The sequence below is a fragment of the Neodiprion pinetum genome, chromosome 4 (genome assembly GCF_021155775.2).
Source record: "Neodiprion pinetum isolate iyNeoPine1 chromosome 4, iyNeoPine1.2, whole genome shotgun sequence".
In the NCBI taxonomy this organism is placed as follows: Eukaryota; Metazoa; Arthropoda; class Insecta; order Hymenoptera; family Diprionidae; genus Neodiprion; species Neodiprion pinetum.
The window spans coordinates 29,964,851-29,987,259 of NC_060235.2; the positions used below are offsets into that span (position 1 = coordinate 29,964,851).

Sequence of the window (22,409 nt, forward strand, 5' to 3'; positions counted from 1 at the left end):
AAAAATTGTGATCTCGTTTTTATTTATATTGTTTGGGATATTCCGAAAAGTTTTTTTATTCAGCAAACATGTATTTTTATAACATGAAAACTTGTCTGATCGAAGTTAAGATTGATTTCCGTAAGATATTTCCAATTTTTCGGTACTTATGATGGTGTAACTCCCGAACGAATCGAAAGTCCATAATTTCCTTTGGAGGAAAACTTGATTGTAACTGGTCGAATGCAAGTAAAAAGTTTCAGGAAAATCGAAGGTGTCGCAATTCAAAAAATTTTAGAATTGTGTGGTTGGAAAAATTTTCAAAAATTTTTTTCAGAAAGCTCGGACTTATCTACACATTTTATATTTGTATCATTTTTTGAAAAGAATGAAAGCTCTTGAAGATAGAGCCAGTTGAACAAAGTCTGTTTCGAAAAAGTTGAAAGATTGGAAAATTCATAAAATCGACACAGGTGGCCTAATCGAAAAACGGCCGAACAGGTGTTCTTTTTTTTCGATAGACGAATTGAGAAAAAAATTGACACCAAGATCGGCGTCGGTGACCTTCACCGATTAGGTGAAATGGTGTGGAATACCTCGTATATACGATTGGAATCCTTTGACATTCTAAATTCAATTTACTGATCTTCGTAATGTGTTCGAGAAATGAAACATGGATTCGATCATCGCATATTTGTGTATGGCGGCAACTATGGTTGTCGACAGGCGACTTTCCGGGATCTATGACACAACCGCAGTGCGTCGAATTCTGCAAATGGTAAACTATAAACTGCCACGGATCTATGAATCATCGAAATCTACAAGAAATAAATCATGATTATTCCATTGCATTTTTGACGTAAAAACGAACATAAAAACTGACTATAATATAAGCCGAAAAATGTTTATTTAGAGAATTACAGGCAATCGAATATATTATCGTAATATTTATATTCATATTTTTTTATAGCTTTTTATATCTTCATTTTCCTTATTCACCTTTCGAAATTATGAAGTCACCGTCTCCTAATTAGGATACCCAATTGGTGTCCAAAATTTTGTTATACTTTGTAAGATTTTTCTGAATTTTTTTTAGATTTTGCAAAGTTGGAGTTTTTTCTCAAGTTTTTAAGTTACACTTCAGAGACGTTGGGTCAAAAAATTCTGACATAAATTGCGAATGCGTCTTTTCTCATGTACTTTCATATAAAAAATTACAAAGCTAATGCGAGACATCCACGTAGAATCTTGATCGAGATGTCTTGAAATGTCTCATATCTCATTGTCAATTCTCTGATCAACTTCTTCGACTATTTCTCCCATCGCTTGCACCAAGAAGAGGTTACTAACCATGCTAACAGTAAACCACACCCGGTAAGCGATGGCAACATCAGTTCTTGTCGTCTTCACATACCGACCGCTTCCCGGATTGAGTTACGCGTTTAAAGAAGAACGCAGAGGACGTCGCTTGACGATGAATTTATCTCGTCCATTTTCAACTACGATAACCCTCGTAAGGCTAGCGTCTTCCTAGTCTTTACATATATCTTCAGTCAACGTTAATTAGTCCGACCGCACGGACTATAACAATTATTTTGAGCTTGATGTGAGAAAATTTGTATGACGTAGACCAGCGTGCTTCGTGGGATAGATTTTCATAAGATTAGAGAGTACCAAAATATGAATCATTATTAGTTCTCATACGAATTCATAGAACGGCCAACCAGATGGAGAACTTGTAAAATTGATTAGATATAAGTTTAATAATCAAATAGACTTGCTTGGAGGTGTAATAACGGGAAACTTTTGTATTTGCGAGCTCCAGAGATGCGTTTATTAATCTTGAGCACACAGATCGACGTGCACCTTGATTCGTTCTTCAATTTATAGAAAGTCCCGTCAAGTGCGACTTAAGAGATTATGTACGCAATCTTATTTCCAAAGAATTTTACCACCTTTAATTTTTTATTTAACTATTTTCAACCTATAATGTTCAGGAAACGAGATATTGTGTAAAACCAATTCTTCGTACCTTTTCGCCATCATAAAGTTCAGAGCTGATCTAGGCAGAGAAAAACGTAAAGTCTTGTTAATGACATCCAAGCGAAGCGTTTAAACTAATGAAATTCTTTTATGAACAGTTTGTTACGGTCGAAACTCTGCCGTCTGGCCCAGTAACAAACTGTGCACACGAGTTGAGGACCACCTCCACTATCTCCAATGATTTTGAGCATGTTTTGCCAGTCAAGTATCCAAAGTATTCATAAAAGATAAGACTTGAGCAATTCGATGCTAAAAATGTTCAAACATCCACTTACTCCATACCTACTGCAAAAATTAATATATATAATGCGGAAAGAACTCAAAAATCTCCTTTGCACTGATTATCAGTAAAAAGTCCGTCACTTCTTTCCAGCTTGTCCGATAATACACGCGCGGATGGCATTTTTACTAAAAGAGTATAATCTAGTCACTTGATGCAGAGTCTATGAAAAAATAAACTGCATTGTCCACGGCCATCGCCATTCTGGTTTTACTGCCGTCGCGTTGATCTACTTTTGAACCGACCCGTGGCTTCCATGTACTAGATTAAAGTTATAAGTATAGCGCAGTTTTATCGAACGTTGTAGACTTGCGTGTCGAAACAATTCGTTGGGAACGCCTGAAAGCTATGGTTTTTAAGTACGTACATACTCGCTCTTCACTTTCGGTTATCACCCGACTGATTTGTTACACTTACAATAGTGCTTGAAAGTATTTTGACAAAGATAGTAATTGAGTTAATTACATGCAAGTATAAACTACAAAAATCAATAATATTATTTGTTGAAAGAAATTCGATGTTCTGCATAATTGTTAAAAATTAACTCTCGATTGCTCGAAAATAAAGTGAAAATAAAGAAAAGTAAGAAAAACGATTGATCAAAGTAATTACGAATTTCATACTAGCAAAATACTTTTGAGCGCTACCTTAAATGTTAGCTCAACTTTCTTTTTTAAAAACCGCAAATTCATTCAGGTATTTCAGAAACGCAATGACAGTGTTAAGTTACAGAAAGAAACAAGTTATTTATTGCGCAAGTAAATCATATAACAAGATGTGTATTTACGAGAAGAGAAGGGTCGATGACTTGTAGTAGAACTAAGATGAAATATTAGAACTTTATCGATTATTTCACGAACTGCAAACATTTGAAATCTCATATAGTATTTATTTTCGCTGTATAGTACATGGAACGAGATATCGTTGATTGAACATTCTTAGATATTTATAAATAATCGCTGAAAATCGGTTTCTGTAATTCTCCATTTGTAAATTATGTCTTTAACGGATACAAGTGATTCATTCGGCAATGAACATCCACTGCATGACAATTCAGAAATGAATTGGCAGATAATAATTGAATACTCGAAATCTTCCAGGTTTTTCTCAAATATGTTTGAAAAGACGGCCTGAATTCTATAAAAACATTTTTTCTCCTCAATCTGATTTGTTTGAATAAAAGGTCAACCTATACGAAAATTCTGGAGAAATATGGTATGGGTTGATATGTAATCAACAGATTCATCCTAAGAGAACCTGTTCCTTCAACTTTATTCCATTATCAATGACGGACGGTGAACAATTTCATTGAAGAACCTCCAGGAACATGTCAACATTAAAGTACGTTCAAATTTTTTATTTTCATATTCTATTATCAGGTAAAATATCTTGGGCAAATGTGTTCGCAATTCGCCAACTCGCTATCTTCGTTTTTGCCGCCCCATGGCAAGTGCCCCGGTTTGCTCCCCCAACCCTGATCCAACGCTGGGTGAATAATAAAGGCGACGTACCTCAACGGAGCAACGACACGTTGTACGTCAAGCACAAAGTTCAGAGACTTCACAGATTGGATTGAATTCTGCCAAGGGAGAATTCAGAAGAGAGGGGGTAGTGGACTTCAATTTGACGAAGTACGACGCGTCAATGTGATTGAATTAAATACAGTCAAAATGTATCGACGTTAATCAATCGAAATTTTTTCTCCGTGTACAGACTTCTGATACAGCGATTCCTCAAATTTATTATAGGTAATGCTTCCAAAGTTAGCAGACTCATTGTCAGTTTGGAATCAGCTGGTTAATAAGTTGGATGTTTTTGAAGATAGCGGTTTCACTTATTGCGGTTAAGTAATGACTCAATGACGTATACCGGATTGAAATATGACTGAAAGTAAAAATTCTTTTATTTCCCAAAATTGTGTTTCGTTAAGACGGGCTTTGCCATTATCACCTGACCTTCAATGATCCATTCTGACCTATTACCATTCAAGCTTATCTCCGAGCAGCTATCTCGAATATAATTCAAAATTCACGTAATAAACATGACGCAATGTTATCATCGTTCGGTTTAAAAACAATCGTCATTATTATCTGTATCTCGGTCAAAGTTCCTCCACTCGACTCTTAATTCAAGTTTCAAATCGGCGTACGCCTTTCTGGAAGCTCATCTAATATGTAATATTCTTAACAAATAAAACGCGGCACTGACAACGAGGCGATAGTTTCCACTAAACGCTTGAGTACACAGTTTGAACGATTGCAAATCCAGTTTGTACAAAATGAAGAAGGTGTTCATATACGCTTTCACTTTCATGAGTCTGTTTTACGCAGAAGTTGGTAAGTTAAAATATCATCGTAATAACTGTCGGCAAATAATGACGGACAAATATAACGGAGTTTGATATTTTTTAGTCAAAGGAGCTTCGCAAGATTGGCCAGACACGGAGCTAAATCTGCATCGTGTAAATCCGTACAAACTAATGTTGCACAAGAGAAGTATCCCGAACTCTCAGGTCTGCATACCGGGTACTACGAAACGCAAGGAATGCAACGAATGCCTCTGTGTCGGGGACGGTTCAGAGTGGTCCTGCTCCAGAATGGAGTGTCTTCAATTTGCATCAACACCCCGGAGTTCCGACGACGCTTCAATAAATCCAGATCAAGCGAAAAATTTGCGTCGTACGAAGCGAAGTATGAGCAAGAATTTCAGTATACATATACGAATGATTGCAAGTCAACTATAAGCAACCTCGGTAGTCGGGTCTAATTTTTATTCTACTTCACAGAGTTACTGATCCAGGGCCCCTGTGATAGAGCAACGTACATGTACGAATGTAACCATTGTTGGTGCGAACCTGACAGCTGGGGCGGCCATTACGCCTGCACTACGAATCCCTGTCCAACTTCTACGCCGCGTACAAATGCCTGAACAATGTGTTTGCTACTTGTAAAACAATTCGAAAAGTGTGGACGAGTTTTCGGACTCTCGAGACGTTAAATGAAATGTATTTACTTCGTGATTACGTGTGACTCGAGTGTCGTTTGTGAAAATTTAATAAATACGGTGCTTTAAACAATTGTCACGTCTGCGCGAATGTTTGTCATTTATAAATCTCGTTCCCACTATTCACCTTGACGGTGTAACTTTGTGCACTGCATAAATTCAAATTTCCACGCGTCCATACAGCGCTGTACGGTCTTAATTGTGTTTGCAAACATAATTATATGGGGCTTTCATTGTCAACTCGAGCAATGATTTGCCCGCAACATGTTTGATTTGCTTCACTATATTTTAAATAATTCTCATATCTCAAAGAGATTATCAGTATAAAATATAAGATTTTTGCAAAAAACCGATCTTGAGATGGGTCTGAGTAATAAAAAAAAATTAACGGTCAGAGAAAAAACTCTGAGAAAATTCGGGACTGCTTTTTTGAGATCGGAGAGTTGTGTAAATAATCGTGAATAGAATGAAAAATGGTGAGAGAAAATCGTTCTCCAGTGGACATGGAAAGCTCCATTATATGCATTAGTAATATATGTGTTCGGAAACACAGAGTAAAAGTATGCACTCGTCGCTTCAGTGAAAAAACAAAATTCGAATACGGTAACCATGGTTGAACGTTGTATAATCAATTCCCAAGTATTTCCCAAATGATCATTCGAAGTTTGGTAATAAACATACACACTGTAGAGTTGCTGCAACATATCAGGCAGCGTTAATCATACGATTGCTCGTCAGCCGTTGAACGACTTATGAATTATGTGATAAAATTAACGAGTGAGGGATTATTCTTATACTCGCTAAATAAGTTCTCTGATACCTGGCACAAATCGGCGCAGATGAAGAATTATATCGCACTGGTCACAAGTACCGCAATGGGTGTCTATGACCCAAACACGCAATAGTACCAAGAGAAGGTAGGTGAAATAATTAAATTCTTTCGTGTAAAAATACCTTTAGCTTGTGAGAATTTCGTAAACATTGATCTGTGGTGTAGAGTTGTTTAGTCTTTTAATGACGAAGTAAATATCGCAGGTTGAATTTAACGAGAGACGTAGAGAGGGAATTGCCATTTGTCCGATCCCCTTGTCTGTGAAACTGAAAATTATAGTTGATTGCGTCATCCGCTTTCCAGACTTCTTGAAAAATATTGTTCCGATTTGGATTCGCTATCGCATCTCCGTCGCGACGTCAAATACTTTTCTCGCAGTATTCATCCTTGGCTCCTGATTCCCTGGTTCCTTACGTTCCGTGGATACGAAATTATATTTAATTCCGATTCTTCGGTGAGCTGCGTTACTCCTTTTCGGGCATTCAGCTGATATTGTTGACAAATTTACTCGATAATGATGAAGAATCTTCCAGTATGCTTTTTGATTCTCGTGGTGTTGGCGATTGGTAAGTAACGTTATCAATATATCTTGAGGCCCGTCAAACTTTACGTCAATCGCCATGAGTCTTGTCATAATCATTGACCATCGAATGAAATTCGCGACCCATTTGTTCAAGCTCAGTAGTTATTTCGATATTTCGTTAAATCTAGTTCAGATTTTAGTTTTTATTCGTTTTTTATTGAACCATTTTTCGGTACTAACCTACCATCCGATATGTTCTAAAAGGAATCCACGGACACCCAAGTGGCAAAGTACGGGAACAGATTTGCACACCAGGGACACAGACTAAGGTAGACTGCAATATGTGCACCTGTTCTGAGGATGGAACTGCTTTGGCCTGCACTAAAATGATGTGCGTAGAAACACTAAGAGAATATTTGAATGCGAATGGCTTACGAAAGCTTCTTAATCAAGACAACCCGTTGCTTCGTACCAAACGAGGTTTTTGAATTCACATTTGTCTAACTGTAACCAGCTGCTAAATGCATTTCAACTTCACTCTCCGTTTGACCTTTCAGATCAAGTCTGCGAGCCTAACAAAAGTAGAACAATGAATGATAACATGACATGCCGATGCAGAATTGACGGAACCAGCGAGAACTGCTTCAAGATGTTCTACCAAAGAATTGACTAATGTCTGAGGAAACAACGCAATTTCCTTCCCACGTTGAAGCCAAATCAAGGAGTCGTGAATGAATAATTAGGTACTTAGTTTTCACCTGATGTTCTCTTAATTTTCGTCACACGAGATTGTAAGGAAGAAATGAAAACGTTTTGGGAGCGCGTCATTGTTATGTGTAACCGTTAAAATACTATTGTTAATTACAATAAAAAATTTCCTTATTTACATATTTTCTAATCAGAAAACGGTACGTTGAAAAACATGTTGACACACAATTATTTTATCATGGAAAGCTTTTGTGTGTTTGTTTATTAATGAAATTTACTGGAAATTCTTTTTTTTTTCGATAACTGTGTAAAAATAAAATTGTATAAATTAAGTCTTCTTTTGTTTCGAGCAACACTTTTTTGTTGAAGTTGATTACTCACTTTATCGATTCATTTTCATTCATACGAATTAAAAATTGTCTCTTGAGAACTGTTAAGCGTGTTTGATAGATTAGGTAATGACGAGTATGTGAACCTTTACCTGGTTTTTATTTTCTCATTACGTGAAATTTGAAAAGATATCAACATGGCATTTTCAAGAGTAGATGTTATTATCAATCCTCCGCCTTGTTGTTACTTTGTTGGATTCAAAGTCTTCTCTCGAAATTTAAATTTTATAAAAATTAACTGTGTTTTTTACACATCGATATACGGTTAAGATGATCTTGTCTTAATTCACCTTAGTTACGTAGCATTATTGGTTAGAAGATATTTTCAATGAAAAAGGTTGAATTGAACTTTTTGACGGAGAACTTGTTACTATGTATCGTTACTTTCTACTTGCTCGTCTTCCCAAGAGTGATCGAGTCCTTGTTTCCGCTTCATGTGCTCTATTTTTGGCCGCGTACATTTACAAGTCAAAAGCTTATCGATACGCCTTATTTGATTTCCTGAATTCCGTTATGAAAGAGCGATGTACCGTCGAAATTTGAACCCATTCCGTTCTTTTGTTTATTTAATATAAGAAGAAAAAGGGTTTTCTCGGCCGGTAAAGGTAGGACTGCTACATAAAGTTAAACGGAAAATCTTTTTACCAGTAAAAATCAGAATCAGGCCCCCGTTGGATTCCTTACAGGATCTCCGCGATTTTCTACCTAACTCGACTTTGATTGATTTTTAGTGTTTTCTTTGTTAATCAGCCGACTCGGTATAGCTATGTGCATTGGTGTTAGATGTTTGTTTAGGTTTTGGACCAAGGTTCTTCTCTTGACCGTGAAACACTTCGGTTAGATTCTAATTTTCTTTTATGGTTGAGCGCCAATTGCGAAAAGCAATAGATATTTTAATTGGAGAGTAGATAAGAATCTCAGGGTGTTTGGAATTACTTCCTGGGGCCAAGTTCAAATTTTTTACTCGTAAACATGGATTGCAAGAAATACTTTCAATGATACAACTAGGTTAGAGGTAACCTTTGGAGTTTACATATAATCTCCGTTTATTTGATCAAACTAACACAGGTGTAATTACAGAATTATGGGATATTTACTATTATAGAATTTAAGGCTCTTATAAATTAAAAGACAATATGTATAATTAAATCCCAGATTTCCTTACATATTATATTTCCTTTCTTTTATATTGAATGTGATTTAACACTTATTTATTTACCTGCGATTTATGAAATCTAAATCCTATTTTTTTTTTCTAGTCCAATAATTCTCTATTAATCTACGAATCTGATCTACTTGGAAAATATCAATACAGGATGTACATTTGCTTTAAAAAGGAGAAACTCGAAGAAGCCAGTTGGGGAGACCCACGTACACCATAAACTGCTCGAGATAAATATTTTTTACAGAATAGAACAGGCTTGAGAACTATCGTATCACAAGCGCTGTCTATCTGCAAAAAGGGTATAACGAAACATTCTGGATAACCGGAGTACAAACAGATCTGCTTTTTGAATTTAAAGAAACAGTCGGAATAACCGAAGTACAAACGAATTTGTTGTTTATTGCTACGCTTATCTATGTTATCTCTCTGTGCGTAAAGCAGTCCCTAATACAATAAAATGCTATTGGATACTTTCTAAATTATCATCTTTTATCATTAATAAATTTCTAGCAATTCTTTTATTGAACATAACGCCCCATTCTGTAAGGGTATGTTTTGACACGCAACAACCACTTGGACTGCTATTCGCCTTGACGATCTAAGTTTATGCACTGCATGAATTCAAATTTCCATGCGCATATATGGCAAGTGCTAATTGTGTCTGCAAACATAACTGTATGCATTACTTATAAATGCATTCACGAGCGCCGAGCATATGTATGCACTTGTCGTTTCCGTTAACAAAAAAATTACAATACGATAATGATGGCCGAACGATGTATAATCAAGTCTCAGATATTTTACAAATAATTATATAAACTTTGGTAAACATATACATATATAAATATATATAGTTACTGCAACATATCAGATAGCGTTAATCATTCGATTGCTTCTCGGCCGTGGCAGACGAACGAGTTATAAATTATGTGATAAAATTAACGAGTGACCCAGTATTCTTGTACTCGATGAATAAATTCTCTGATACCTCGCACAGAACGGTACCTACAAAGGATAAAAAAAAAACTTGACCACACTAGTCGTAAGTACCGCAATGGGTGTGTAGACATACGTGCAATAGAATAATCAAGAGAAGGTAAGTGAAATAATTTTTTCATGTAAAAATAACTCTATAACGCTAATTTTTTGATCCGTTATTGACGGAGTAAATATCGGAGATAATGTTTGACGAGAGACCTTGAGTGGAGATTCTTGCTTTTGGAACTGAGAAGTGTAGGTAATTACGTCAGCCGCCTTCCAGACTTCCTGAGAAATGTTGTTCCGATTGGGATTCCCTATCGCATCTCCGTCGCGACGTCAATAACTTTTCTCGCAATATTTATCCACGGCTTCTGATTGGTTAGTTTCTCACGATTCAGGGATTCGAAATCATATTTAACTCCGAGTCTTGGGTGAGCTGCGTTACTCCTCGTCTGGTACTCAACTGATATTGTTGGCAAGTTTTCTCGATAATGATGAAGAATCTTCGAGTGTGCTCCGTGATTCTCGTGGTGTTGGCGATTGGTAAGTAACGTTATCAATATATCTTGAGGCCCATCAAACTTTATGTCAATCGCCATGAGTCTTGTCATAATCATTGACCATCGAACGAAATTCGCGTGCCATTTGTTCAAGCTCAGTAGTTATTTCGATATTTCGTTAAATCTAGTTCAGATTTTAGTTTTTATTTGTTTTTTATTGAACCATTTTTCGGTACTAACCTGCCATCCGATATATTCTAAAAGGAATCCATGGACACCCAAGTGGCCAAGTACGGCAACAGATTTGCACACCAGGGACACAGACTAAAATAGACTGCAACACGTGCACCTGCTCTCAGGATGGAACTGCTTTGGCTTGCACTAAAATGATGTGCGTCCAAATACCAAAAGAATATTTGAATGCGGATGGCTCCCTAAAGCTTCCTCATCAGGACAACCCGTTGCTTCGTACCAAACGAGGTATGCTGTTTTTGAATTGACATTTACTCAACTGTCACCAGTCGCTCGGTACATTTCAGCTTCACGTTTCATTTCACCCTTCAGATCAAGTGTGCCAGCCAAATGCCGTGAGAATATGGGATTGCAATACTTGTCGATGCAACCCGCAGGGAACCGCCGAGGCGTGCACCAGGAGTATATGCCCAAAACCTCAGGAACTTCCACGGGTACGACGTGACCTCCCCAATCCTCTGAAATGCAAGCCGAATGAAGGCTTCATGGATGATTGTAATCACTGTTGGTGTTCGCGGGATGGTCGTTCAGCTGCTTGTACCCTGATGGCATGTCCTCCTAACAACCTTACGAGACTGCGACGTGAGACTCGCTGTACACCAAACGAAAGGTTCATGGACGACTGTAATCATTGCACATGTTCACCCGATGGTCGGTCTGCGATATGTACGCTCATGGCGTGCCTGCCAAAAGATTTTAAGCCGCCGTCTCTTCGGACATAGGCGACATTGCAAAACTAGGTGTTCACTCGATGGTCAGTCAGCTGCTTGCATATTGATAGCTTGTTGTAGAAAAATTAATCCACTTAATACACACAAGCCCAAAATAAATTTCGGAAAAGCACTGAAAACGTCAATTCTGTGGGAGTTTTTATATATTTAATATATCTTCAAAAGATTTCACCTCGGTGTTAGCTTAAGTGTCTGTAAATATACGTGATACATTTGTACGCGATGTAATAATGTGAATAAATGGTTGTTGGGTAGACATTAATAATTTGGAGCCTATTATATCATCCGCTTACCGGTATATTTGCATATCGACCAGCTGCCTCTTCCTTATCTCTCACTTGACAAAGTCGAGAAGGACTGAGATATTTGAAATTACAAGCCGTGACGTGACGCTGAATTACAGCGTAACCTAGCAAAGTCGAAAATACAATAGAATAATAATGATAATAACAACCAAACGTGGTTATTTGACGTAATTAAATGTTGATGCGGGTTTTCAATAAAAGGTAACCGCTTAGTAACTGCCGGAAAAATATGATACCCAGGGTCATTTTGGAACTGTGTACATCATAAAGAGGTTCCGAAGTGACGAAATAATAACTGTGAGACGTTCCACCAATAATATTTACTATGCTTACGCTTAACATCGATATCCAATCATCACCTCGGCAGATGAACATCCGCTAAACAACTCTACAGATTTAAACGAAGGTATTCGGCTAAACTATCAGAAACTCGATGATCACCTTGCGATTCACTCAACCGCGTATGCGCAGCGATACCTGAAGCATTGATTAATATTCACCTCATGTGTATGCACGTGCCATGTATTTCCAAACTTCAGTACTTATTAAGAAGAGAATACAAGCATCGGGAAGTACCTGGAGGTATTTGCGGGTTCGCTTTGTTCATACCCAAGCCTTTATTTGCTCTACGTTTTCTGACTGACATTTATACTGCGCTGAATGCAGTTTCAAGACAGATTGTTGCCATCGTCTAGTGCTGGCATCAGATTCTATCGCGCGAATGCGTCACTTACATTATAAAATTTTGTAACCATACGAACTAAACAACAGCAGCCTTTTATTCATTTAGTAAATCGAATTTACAAGAACGGATGTCTGAGATCTTTTCTACTCTACTCCATGTGCGTCTGGTACTTGTCAGCACTGAAATTCAGTAAAAATTTATCCGTCATAATTGTAGGTGACATCAACGTACGATTGCCCAACATTCTGAGTATAATTAAGATATGATTGCATTTGCGATTGCAGCGTACACTTCATATTGTACTCACATATTATTTTTTTCCCTTTCAATCGGCAGAAACTCATCAATTCTGTTTACGCGGAGTTATAGACTGTCACACATTGGTGATTCACTCGTGTTCATCAATTGTATTGTTGTTCGAATTATATGTATCACCCTTTTGCAATCCAGTAAAAGCTGTTTATATTGATATGATATCAAAGCATGTCGATAATCGGCGAGTCAGCTAGACGCTTCATAAGTTATTCGTAAAAACATTCGGGATTTTCTGCAGCTTTCATCACGCAACGGCATTTCCGAGTAATCGATCTTCATATATCCGAGTGTGTCTCGCTTGACCTATTTATTTCTCAATTTTTGATCTTACATAAATACAGCTGCTGATAAGTGGTACCGTTTTTGAGAATGCTAACCTTCGGTGGAATCGGTCGCGTTGCATGTTTGTCTTTCGTGAACCAAATACCCACAGACAGACCAACTGTGTTTGAACTTTAACCGTTCTTTTTATCTCGATTCAATATTCCCCACAGCACATTTAATTCTAGAAACAGAATTTTAACTCATACATCTCATACGGTTCTTTCTGCTTCTAAGAATCGAATGGAATAAATTTTGATAAAAAACTACTTACGGCCGTAAGTAACAGTAATAATCTCAACGCAATTAAGCTACGTTAATATAAGTCACGAAAATGTGCCGTGATTTTGGTTAAAATTGTGACAAATTTTTTAAACGCTTCTTGTCAGCTTGCATGAGCTTATTACGCACAAGTATTGTATAACACTTGAACTTATAAGCTTACATATTGATTATCTTCCAGTTACCAGATAAAAAAATGACGGCTAATGAATTTTGTTGACATTGTTTTTTCATAGTCAGATCAGTTCTCTTTAATCTCAGACGTTTACTTTATTTGCTTGCGTTGCATTTGACTCACTTTCGCCGAAACCCGATTACGAACGAATTTCGAAAGACTGGCGAAAACTTTTTATAGCCATCGAAAATTTTTTTAACACAAGAATATCAATCGATTCTTGATAACGCGAAGGAGATCGGTAAATATTATTTTCGGAGCGAGTGTGTCATTAAAAATTCTCATCGCATTACAGTCATCAGCTCCGCTTTGTGTGAGATTTTTTCAGTTTATTTAAGTATTTGCGCATATTGCCATGCTGCGCATATTTTAACTTGTTCAAATGTTGATGATAAATCGAACAGATAATCCATATCTTCTAATTCTTGAATTTCCACAATTTAACTGTGCGCGCTTATACCGCCGTAACATAGGCAACCGAGGCGACGGTTACGCTAATGGGTTAGCACTCTTCTGGCGCTTATGAGGTCGATGCATGGCTTACATTAGGTGTTTCAAAAGATATGGTCTCGCTGATTTGTACAAGATTTTTCTTCAAAGACCTACCAGATTCACCTACCAGGCCCGAGAATACGAGCTGATGAAGCGCAAGGTTATTTCCATTTCGTATTCGGGTATTGTGACGTAGCGACGGTTTCTCTGTAATTGTCATACACGAAGTGATTTATCGTTTTGCAGGAAAGGAGAAAAATTACAAGCCAAACACAGGGTACTTCTGCAATGACTGCAATCTTTGCATCTGAACTAAAGTTGGAATAAGAATGTTGTCGACTGTATCGTGACCCAGGCCGTGGGACGTAACTATTATATCAACGAGTCAATTATAAATCCAGGCAACCCGGAAAATGAAAAGCTTACCCCCGAGACAGCGAGGGTAGTGCTCCGAGGGGTGACCGAACCCCAAGGCACCGTACAAGAAGTGAACGCAATGTGCAACGGGCTGCTCTGAAAGACGGAACGCAAAGATGCCTGCGTCACTCAAGTACTCGCATTCAAAGTTCGGGGTTGCCTTGATGGATATGCGGAAGAATAAGACTATGTACGTACACTACCGAAATGTGGTAAATGCGCAAAAAATCTGTCCCGCGCGCAGAGGGCGCCACCGGCAATCGAAGCGATCAAACCGAAAATCGGAGCGCTCGGCACGAGGGAGCATTTCACAATTATCACCCATCGCGACAGGTCGCTAAGCGGGATTCGCAGCCGCCGATACACCCAGTAAGAAGGAGCGTATCCTCAAAAGCTTTGCCCACCTGAAATATGGATGTCATCGACGAGGAAACAGGTAATGATCTTTCCTGTTGTCAGATCTAGAAGATGATGGACGGCATAAACTGTTTATCCAGTACCTTAGACAATCATCGATCGATTGGTTTAGTTCTTCTGTGATTAGAAATGTTGAGTAATTCGGCCGGGATTACTGAAATAATTATTTATAACAGGTCGGCACTAGAGGTAATAATATGTTATATTTATTTAAGTTCTTTTCAGGATCGCAACTTTCATATTAGGATTCAAAGTAACATGTAAGTGGCTCTCCTCACTTGACATGCTTAATTCTTTCCTTCTACAACTATCGGTTACCTGTCGCGTAGCGCAGGCATCCTTCTCACCCATACGCACATATACATACATCTGTCTCTAGGTAGCATATAAAATTACTTATATCCTAATAAGACGAATTTGACATATTCGCGTAAAAGTATTCAGTGTCATTCCGGAACCACCTTCAAGAACAAGTACTTAAATATAATCAATGAGCGTACGTACAACATAAATAGAAGCCAAGAAATTAAAGAACTTGTGGGAAAATGAAAATAGGAAAGTTGAATGACGATCCATGTAAGAACATGTTCAAGTCTTGCGCGAAGTTAAGGGTACTCTTGTTTCAACATAATATCTTTGTTATGTGTTCACAACTGCGTTTTACTCAAACGTCATAAAATGCAAATATTAGCATATCGTCAAAGTATTGCTTTTCGAAATTTATACCGTACACCTTGCAGGTACATAAGTACCTCGTGATCGTGACGTCCTTTATTACCGGAGTATCAAACAGATTGCCTGCAGACTTCCTGTGCATATTTTATTCGCATACGGTTACCGGTCAGAAGAAGTTCAGCATACCCTGCAAGCGAACTGGTGGATCAAGATGAAGAGCACCATTATTCTCTTAGGGTTTATGGCCCTCATATTCACGGTTCCTTATCCATACGCTACAACAGCCCAAAGTAAGTTGAACCAAATTCAATTAGTAACTTCCAAGAAGGAGCAGGCCCGAATTAAGGGAGGCACCATACCTAAGGCTGTTCTACAAAAATATGCCGAATGTCGGTCCTGCAAAATGGCCCAATTGGTTGAATTTGAAAGGTGGTGATAGAAAATGAAATTTACTAGGGTTAAGAAAGACATTTTTATTGTAATATTTCTCTTATTTAATTATGAAATGGTATTGTACATTTTGTATTACGATATTGAGTAATTATATTTCAAATTTTTTTTCGCACCTTAATGATGGCAAAATCGTCCGTTACATTTTCAAAATCTAAATCGCAAGCGATTTCACTCCCTGTACTCAACAGAGACAAATCATATTGATTTTCCTGTGATACTAGGGAAAAAATTAGCGGTTTACGATATTTTATACACGTGTGTACAAAGTTTTCGAAATTTATCGAATTTATCGAATGAATCAGATTGCAGGGAGACATTAATATTCATGCGATCCTTTATCGGTAAAGATTAAGAGTTCAAATAGCCGAATTTTTGAAAATATAGGTACTATTTTGAAAGATTTAATACTGAGAATTGATTGGCCTCAAAAACCGTATTAGTGTAACTTGCGCATAATAACTATCTTGCTACACTTTTTTCACGGCCATACTGCCTAGTCAAAGCTGCATATTATATGCATTAATTAGGTCGAAATACGACATGTCACCATTTCTTTTCACGGTAAGACACCTTAAAAGAAATATCGCGCGTAATATCGGCAACCCGGATGACATTCGTGCAAACGGTTCACAATTTCCGTGGCACGATTGTGGTATTGAGCGTATAAAGTTAATTGATATGAAAAAACCTGTTTCACGGAACGGTTGTTCATAACACACAATGCACGGTTGAGACAAAGAACGCTCTCGTGCCAGCTTAAAAAGTGGTGTACTGAATGTAGTATATGAGTTACTGCATTACGAGGGAACAGACAAATTGATAAGCCTTGTGGTTTACCACGATAACAATTTTATTCCACAAAGCGTTTTATTCAATTTTATTCAGGCAATTGAAGAAAATATTATTATATACCGATTGGCAGTTGTGGTAAAGCAGGCTGAAGTCACATTACCGCTATGCACAAGTGCTATTTATGCACGCTGCATTTTATATGGAAAACATACAGTATATCTCTTGGCTTCTGTAATGAGAATTTCACTTTTATCACACGAGTGAAATAGGTCGAGGAAATTATCATTCTATGCAAGGAAAAGTGTAATTACTAAACTAAAACTGTAATTATCCAGGTAGCAGACTTGTCGAAATTTTAATCTGTCATTTGACTTATTGAAGGCGACATAATGACAACAGATCAAAAATTTGGCTCAGAACCGTGAAAACGGGGACTACTGGCTTCGAATACGGCCTCCTCGTCAGTCCATGATTAGTTGAATTTATTTTCTGCCGGCAATAAGTCAAGTGTGATTCGACCGTGTTCTTCTTCGATATTAATTATATTTTTGTACTGTAACTATGGAAGTAGAATTTGTCCCAAAAAACACGGTTCGGTCCGATACTTCCTGCGGACGGCGGTGACAATGAAGGTAATTACGGTACATAATCGATGATTGAGTACTTTTTGGCGCACGTGATCTTCGAGTTATTCGTTGGCGAATGACGAGGAAGATGAAATCTTTGTTCAATAGTTGCCTCGCAAACGAGATATATGCTCGCTATTATATCTCGATAATGAATTCCGTACTTATACTTAAAGCTGAAGAACACCGATTCAGTAAATTAATACTTAGTTTGGCACACCCGTGATAGTTGACGATTTTCTTTATTTTCCAGATACTCAATGCGAACCTGGAACCACCGTAGAGATCGCTTGCAATTCCTGTGCCTGCAGATCTGACGGGACTATAGGCATTTGCACCGAACATACCTGCCCCCGGCCAGTTCCTAATGATACTATGAACTGAATTCTGGATATTTTCGGGCAAAATCATCGCAGTAGATGTCGCATTATTTATTCATTTTATTCATTTTATCCAAAGCAAAATTTTATGTAGCGATAGATAAATTTTACTTTGATGGTTAACTTTCTATTTACGCTCGTGTCAAGCCCAAAAAGCTGTGAGAAGAGTGTAAAAATAGCGCTTCAAACAGGGCACGAAACTAAAATTATTGGATACTTGATACAATGAAATTTAATAGACAGCACTATCATTCTTGCAATGATGAAATTATCTACGGTTTTTATATGCTATCAATATCGGAAAAACAAATTGAAAATCATTTTGTCATTGACGACATCTTCTCTTGCACAGGTGCAATGGAGAATTATTTCTTACTTATTTGTATTTTTAACGTATATAGAGGGAATAATAACAAACAATAATTGTCTCGGTATATTGTTTTCAATTTTTATTAAATACTTGCAAAACCTTAGGAGAGTAATAATTAAATTACATTGTGAATCCAAGTCTTTTGTCACGAACTAATTGCGCTCCGTGACAATCGTCAACCGAGGCCGACTTGAATAATAAATACGAAACAGTCGTGCTGCTTGCGCGGACAAAGTAAAAATTCTTGAAAATAACTAGCTGATCTTCCAGCCCCGCAGGTAGAAATGAAGTAAATAATTCTGCAGGCAATTTCACACTCCAGCCCTCAGCTTCTCCCCTACGAATCTTTTGCTCGCGAAATGCAAGAAAAAAAAAATAAACAATACATTCATTCAATCCTTCCTTCCAATTTGCATGAGCTACTGTTTCACAAAAAGATACAGTCAAATTTCAATATATCTCTGATGCATGCACGCGCTGTTTCACAGCTGAATAAATCATTGAGAAAGCGATTCCGGTTTCTAGATACTAGTGTATTCAAATTCAGGTGAAAATTCGGCATCTTATTATCACGTGCGAAGAATTTGATCGTTGGGTATCTGCCGATAAGAGCGAATATTTTCACCGACTAGAAAGAAAGAGAAAATCAACCGTTAGGTTTTTAGAATATAGGTAAAAATTGATATGCTTGTATTGTCAGTTCGTATATCTTCTGTCTGTTGGAACGACTTTTTATTTACCAGATTGTAAATATCTACGTTTTCTGCGTATGAAAAGTACAAGTGTCGGTTGCGAGGTAATTGATCAAAGATTATTTCGATTTAAAGTCGTTCATGAGTTCGGCGTTCGCGCGTCGACGAATCCAGCTGGAATTTCAAACTGACTCGACCGAGCGGCGGTTTGCTTGAGAGTTCGAAAACACGCCGCTAGGTGGCGCTCGTCAGATTGTAAATGGCGATCCATAAGAGGAGCTAACCATTGTTTTTGCCTCTATTACGCCCATATTTCGCGAAACGGCGCGTTATTCGGCAGTGAGATTTCGTGCGATTCGAGTTGAAATCGAGGGAGGTTAAGCGGCGAGTGCGAGGATCGGAATAACGCGATGCCGGCTGGCTAACTACGCCGAAGAAACTGTCATTCGAGGTTACTTAACCCCCCTTATTGACTGACACTCTAATAAAATGGCACGCTCGATCAGCTGTCCGTTAACGCGATCGCGCGCCGCCGTGTTTCCTCGATATTCACCCGTCGAGCCGAAGTGTTTTATCCTTCAGTGAGAAACCCAGCGTCCGTCTCTCGGCGTGTATTTGGTTATAAGTAAAAACACGTCGGAGACGCGGAATCGCGATGATGTGAAAGAGAGAGAGAGAGAGAGTGCATTCAGAGAGTTTACGGCAAAGTGCGCGAAGAACGTCGCTTCGACGCCTACGCGGAGATTCTTAACGGTAAATATGACAGGTTGTCGTCGCAACGCGTTCCTTCCATAGGCGGTTTCGATATCTCTATCCCCGGTTATCCTCGGCCCTTTTCGTTCCCTTCCTCTTCCTTCTCTTCGAAAATCAAAGGTCATCGCGGAATCGACGACACGGCGTGACATCGAAAAGTAGTTCGCTCGCTCGCTGCGAATATAATATCAGTGCGCGTGTGTCGATGTTCTTTTGTTGAATTTTCCAGCTATTATCAAGATGAAACTAATCCCTGTTGATTACCTCGGCTTCACGGCCACTGATCGACGATTCAGCGGACCGATGCTGCCCTGGACTGTCAGCGAGATAAAAAAGCATGGCGTGTCGGAAAAGGTCGGTATATTAATATAACTGATAAATACTGATCGCTACGAGCGTTTCTACCGCTTTCCTAACACCGTAAGTACCTTCCGAAACGCGAAAGAAGAAAAAATCTTGTCCGTTCCTTGCGATGATGATAACAAAAACTCCCCGTTGCGTAAGAATAACGAAAATTGATAAGCACCAACTGTTGGGTGGTGGGATCTTTTTTCCTTTACTATGGATTTATAAAAAAACGAATTACACCGACAATCCGAAATATTGCGGCCAACAACACCGTTCATTTGCCTAGGTCAATGTGTACCGTGTTGTTCTAATATCATCGGCGAACGCACGCTGCGTTCGTTTCGTTGCGAGAAAATTAAATCACGACTAGGTTGAAGTTTGTAACGTTACAAAATAGCACTACTTAGTCATTTTATTTATAATTACTGCGATGGATGGAGTTGAGTTTGAGACCTCAAAATTTTTGCAAGTTACAATTCAGTTCACTTAATTTTTTCAAACAATCCGCTAAATTTCATAAATAAATATATGTTTCCCGAACATGTGTAATTGTAATCAAATCGCGCTACGATAATTCTACCTCACCAAAAATCCCCTTCTCCGCAAATCGATGAAAAAATTTAAAAAAAAAATATCGTAACCCTGTCTACAGAGAATTATTGTTACGACGAAGAGAAAGAGAGAAAGAATGACTGAAATATGCGCAGCACCTGTATAATGTATATTTATGTACATACACAGAGCGTCTCGTTACGTAACGAAAATTTACTAGGCGGATGATAATAAACCCAAGTCGAGTCGTCCCGAGTTAAACACGAACAGTTGTGCTTTGTTGCTGTATTCCGATCAGTTTTGAGATATCTGGCAGCAATTGAGGATAAGAAAGACTCTTGGAATATCTTAATGTAACAGTCGATAAGAAAAACATACGTTTTTGCGTTATCTTCACGGACGTGTTCCTGCTGATTGTTCACATAGCCTAGGTTTTGTTTCTCTTTCGAACACGATGATGATTATTTCGCACGCATTCGCATCCTAAATTATTATACACACCTACGTACCGCGTTTACTCGAGACGTGAATCAGGATCAAAAGAAAACCGTAAAAGGAAAAGAAAGGGGAGAAAACAAATGTCAAAAAGTCTTGACGAATGCACGCCAAAGACGTCCTCGTCGTCGTGCCAACTGCCGACCGGCAATGCGTAAGACGGTTATTAAACACTCGAAATATTCCGTAGTGGGTGTACGAAATCGATGTCTAACTTACAGTGAAACGCAGAAACGATAGAGTGGAAAATTTCCTTGAAAACTATGATTGAAATTCAAATTTTAATCAAAGTGTGCCGTGATTTATATTTATATATATATATGTATATATGTATATGGGAGAGAGAATTGTTGGAAAATGATTTCTGAAGTCCTGAAAAAACAATAAAGTTAATTGAAGGTATCACATCAGCTCAACTCGTAAAAGACTATTGGATAAGAAGCAAATCCGTACGGTAAATGAAAATCTAACGATTTGAACCATTAGCCCTGCAATTTAACGACACGAGTGGATCCGTATAATGTATGGGTAATTACCGGTAATTAGCACTGAACCGCGAGATTTACACGACGAGCAAAAGTGCGTCTAATATTTTACTGGCTCGTCGATTCACGTACGTACGTTATTGTAGGTACGTTGTTAGACAATATTGACGATTGTCCGTTGCAAAGTTTACCTTGTTGAGAACCAAGTGAAATCACTGCCACAAATAAAAATAAATTAGCTGGAAAAATTGACTGCTGGCAGATTGTGATTATCTCTCTTGTGATAAATGGTGCACTTGAAAAGGTGTTTGGTTACGGAACCAAACGTGAATGATGTACTACTACATATATATGTATATACATACTGCGCGTGTATCGTGTACTTGAAGCTCGAACCTGATAATATTACGAGAGTATTTCCCAGGGTCGGTTTAATTCTTGAATGTGCTTCAAGTCGCACGATTTTTATCTCAATATTTATTTCTTCCGGTTGAAAGTTAATTTCTAATCTCGAATTTAATTTACGATGCTTGGCCTGTTTCTTCGTTAGCTGCATTATAGAATGGGGTTAAAAAAATTTTGGATTTCACCAACTTGACGTTGCTCGTTTTTTCATTTTTGTCAGTGCTTATATATTAAATTTTCGAAAAGTATGTAGAGACGTACAAAATAGCGTTTTCACAAAGTGTGGCTTATGTTCTATTTTTAATATACTATTAAAAATTATTCATTTCAATATTGCGACCAATCTTATTTTTAAACTTGCACTCGTTTTGGAAAATTGAACGATATTGGTTTGATCGGCGATTAAATTAAGAAATCACTCGTCTAGCTACGATGATCGTTCCCTTGTATCACAAACAATTTGTTCCTACCTATTTCGGTAATTTTTTTTAGGTTTTTAACTGTGCAATGTAAACGGATATTACCGAATAACCAAGTTTGCTGGTTGAAATTGAAAATCGATAAGAACTGGAAAAAACGTTGAAAAAA

General features: G+C 37.9%; 4 protein-coding genes across 5 annotated transcripts in view; 3 read left to right on the top strand and 1 right to left on the bottom strand.

Moving 5' to 3' along the window:
- LOC124216459 (uncharacterized) overlaps positions 1–22,409 on the bottom strand; it is a 42,745-nt gene that overhangs the window by 4,041 nt on the left and 16,295 nt on the right. The window lies entirely within an intron of this gene.
- Positions 4,424–5,378, top strand: LOC124216460 (uncharacterized). The gene is made up of 3 exons (XM_046621006.2): positions 4,424–4,638; positions 4,714–4,992; positions 5,088–5,378. Exons 1-3 carry the CDS (start codon positions 4,581–4,583, stop codon positions 5,228–5,230), a joined length of 480 nt encoding a protein of 159 aa, XP_046476962.1. The 5' UTR covers positions 4,424–4,580; the 3' UTR covers positions 5,231–5,378.
- Positions 6,137–11,651, top strand: LOC124216457 (pacifastin-like protease inhibitor cvp4). Its single transcript, XM_069135409.1, has 5 exons — positions 6,137–6,222; positions 6,441–6,703; positions 6,925–7,140; positions 10,668–10,883; positions 10,968–11,651. The coding sequence occupies exons 2-5, from the start codon at positions 6,652–6,654 to the stop codon at positions 11,375–11,377; spliced, it is 894 nt and encodes a 297-aa protein (XP_068991510.1). The 5' UTR covers positions 6,137–6,222; positions 6,441–6,651; the 3' UTR covers positions 11,378–11,651.
- The window catches only part of plx (PTB_TBC1D1_like and TBC domain-containing protein plx), a 40,242-nt gene continuing 36,897 nt past the window's right edge, over positions 19,065–22,409 (top strand). The window contains exons 1-2 of the mRNA XM_046620987.2: positions 19,065–19,536; positions 19,766–19,890. Of these exons, the coding sequence (XP_046476943.1) occupies positions 19,777–19,890 (114 nt within the window). The 5' untranslated portion in view covers positions 19,065–19,536; positions 19,766–19,776. The remainder of the gene's footprint in view (positions 19,537–19,765; positions 19,891–22,409) is intronic.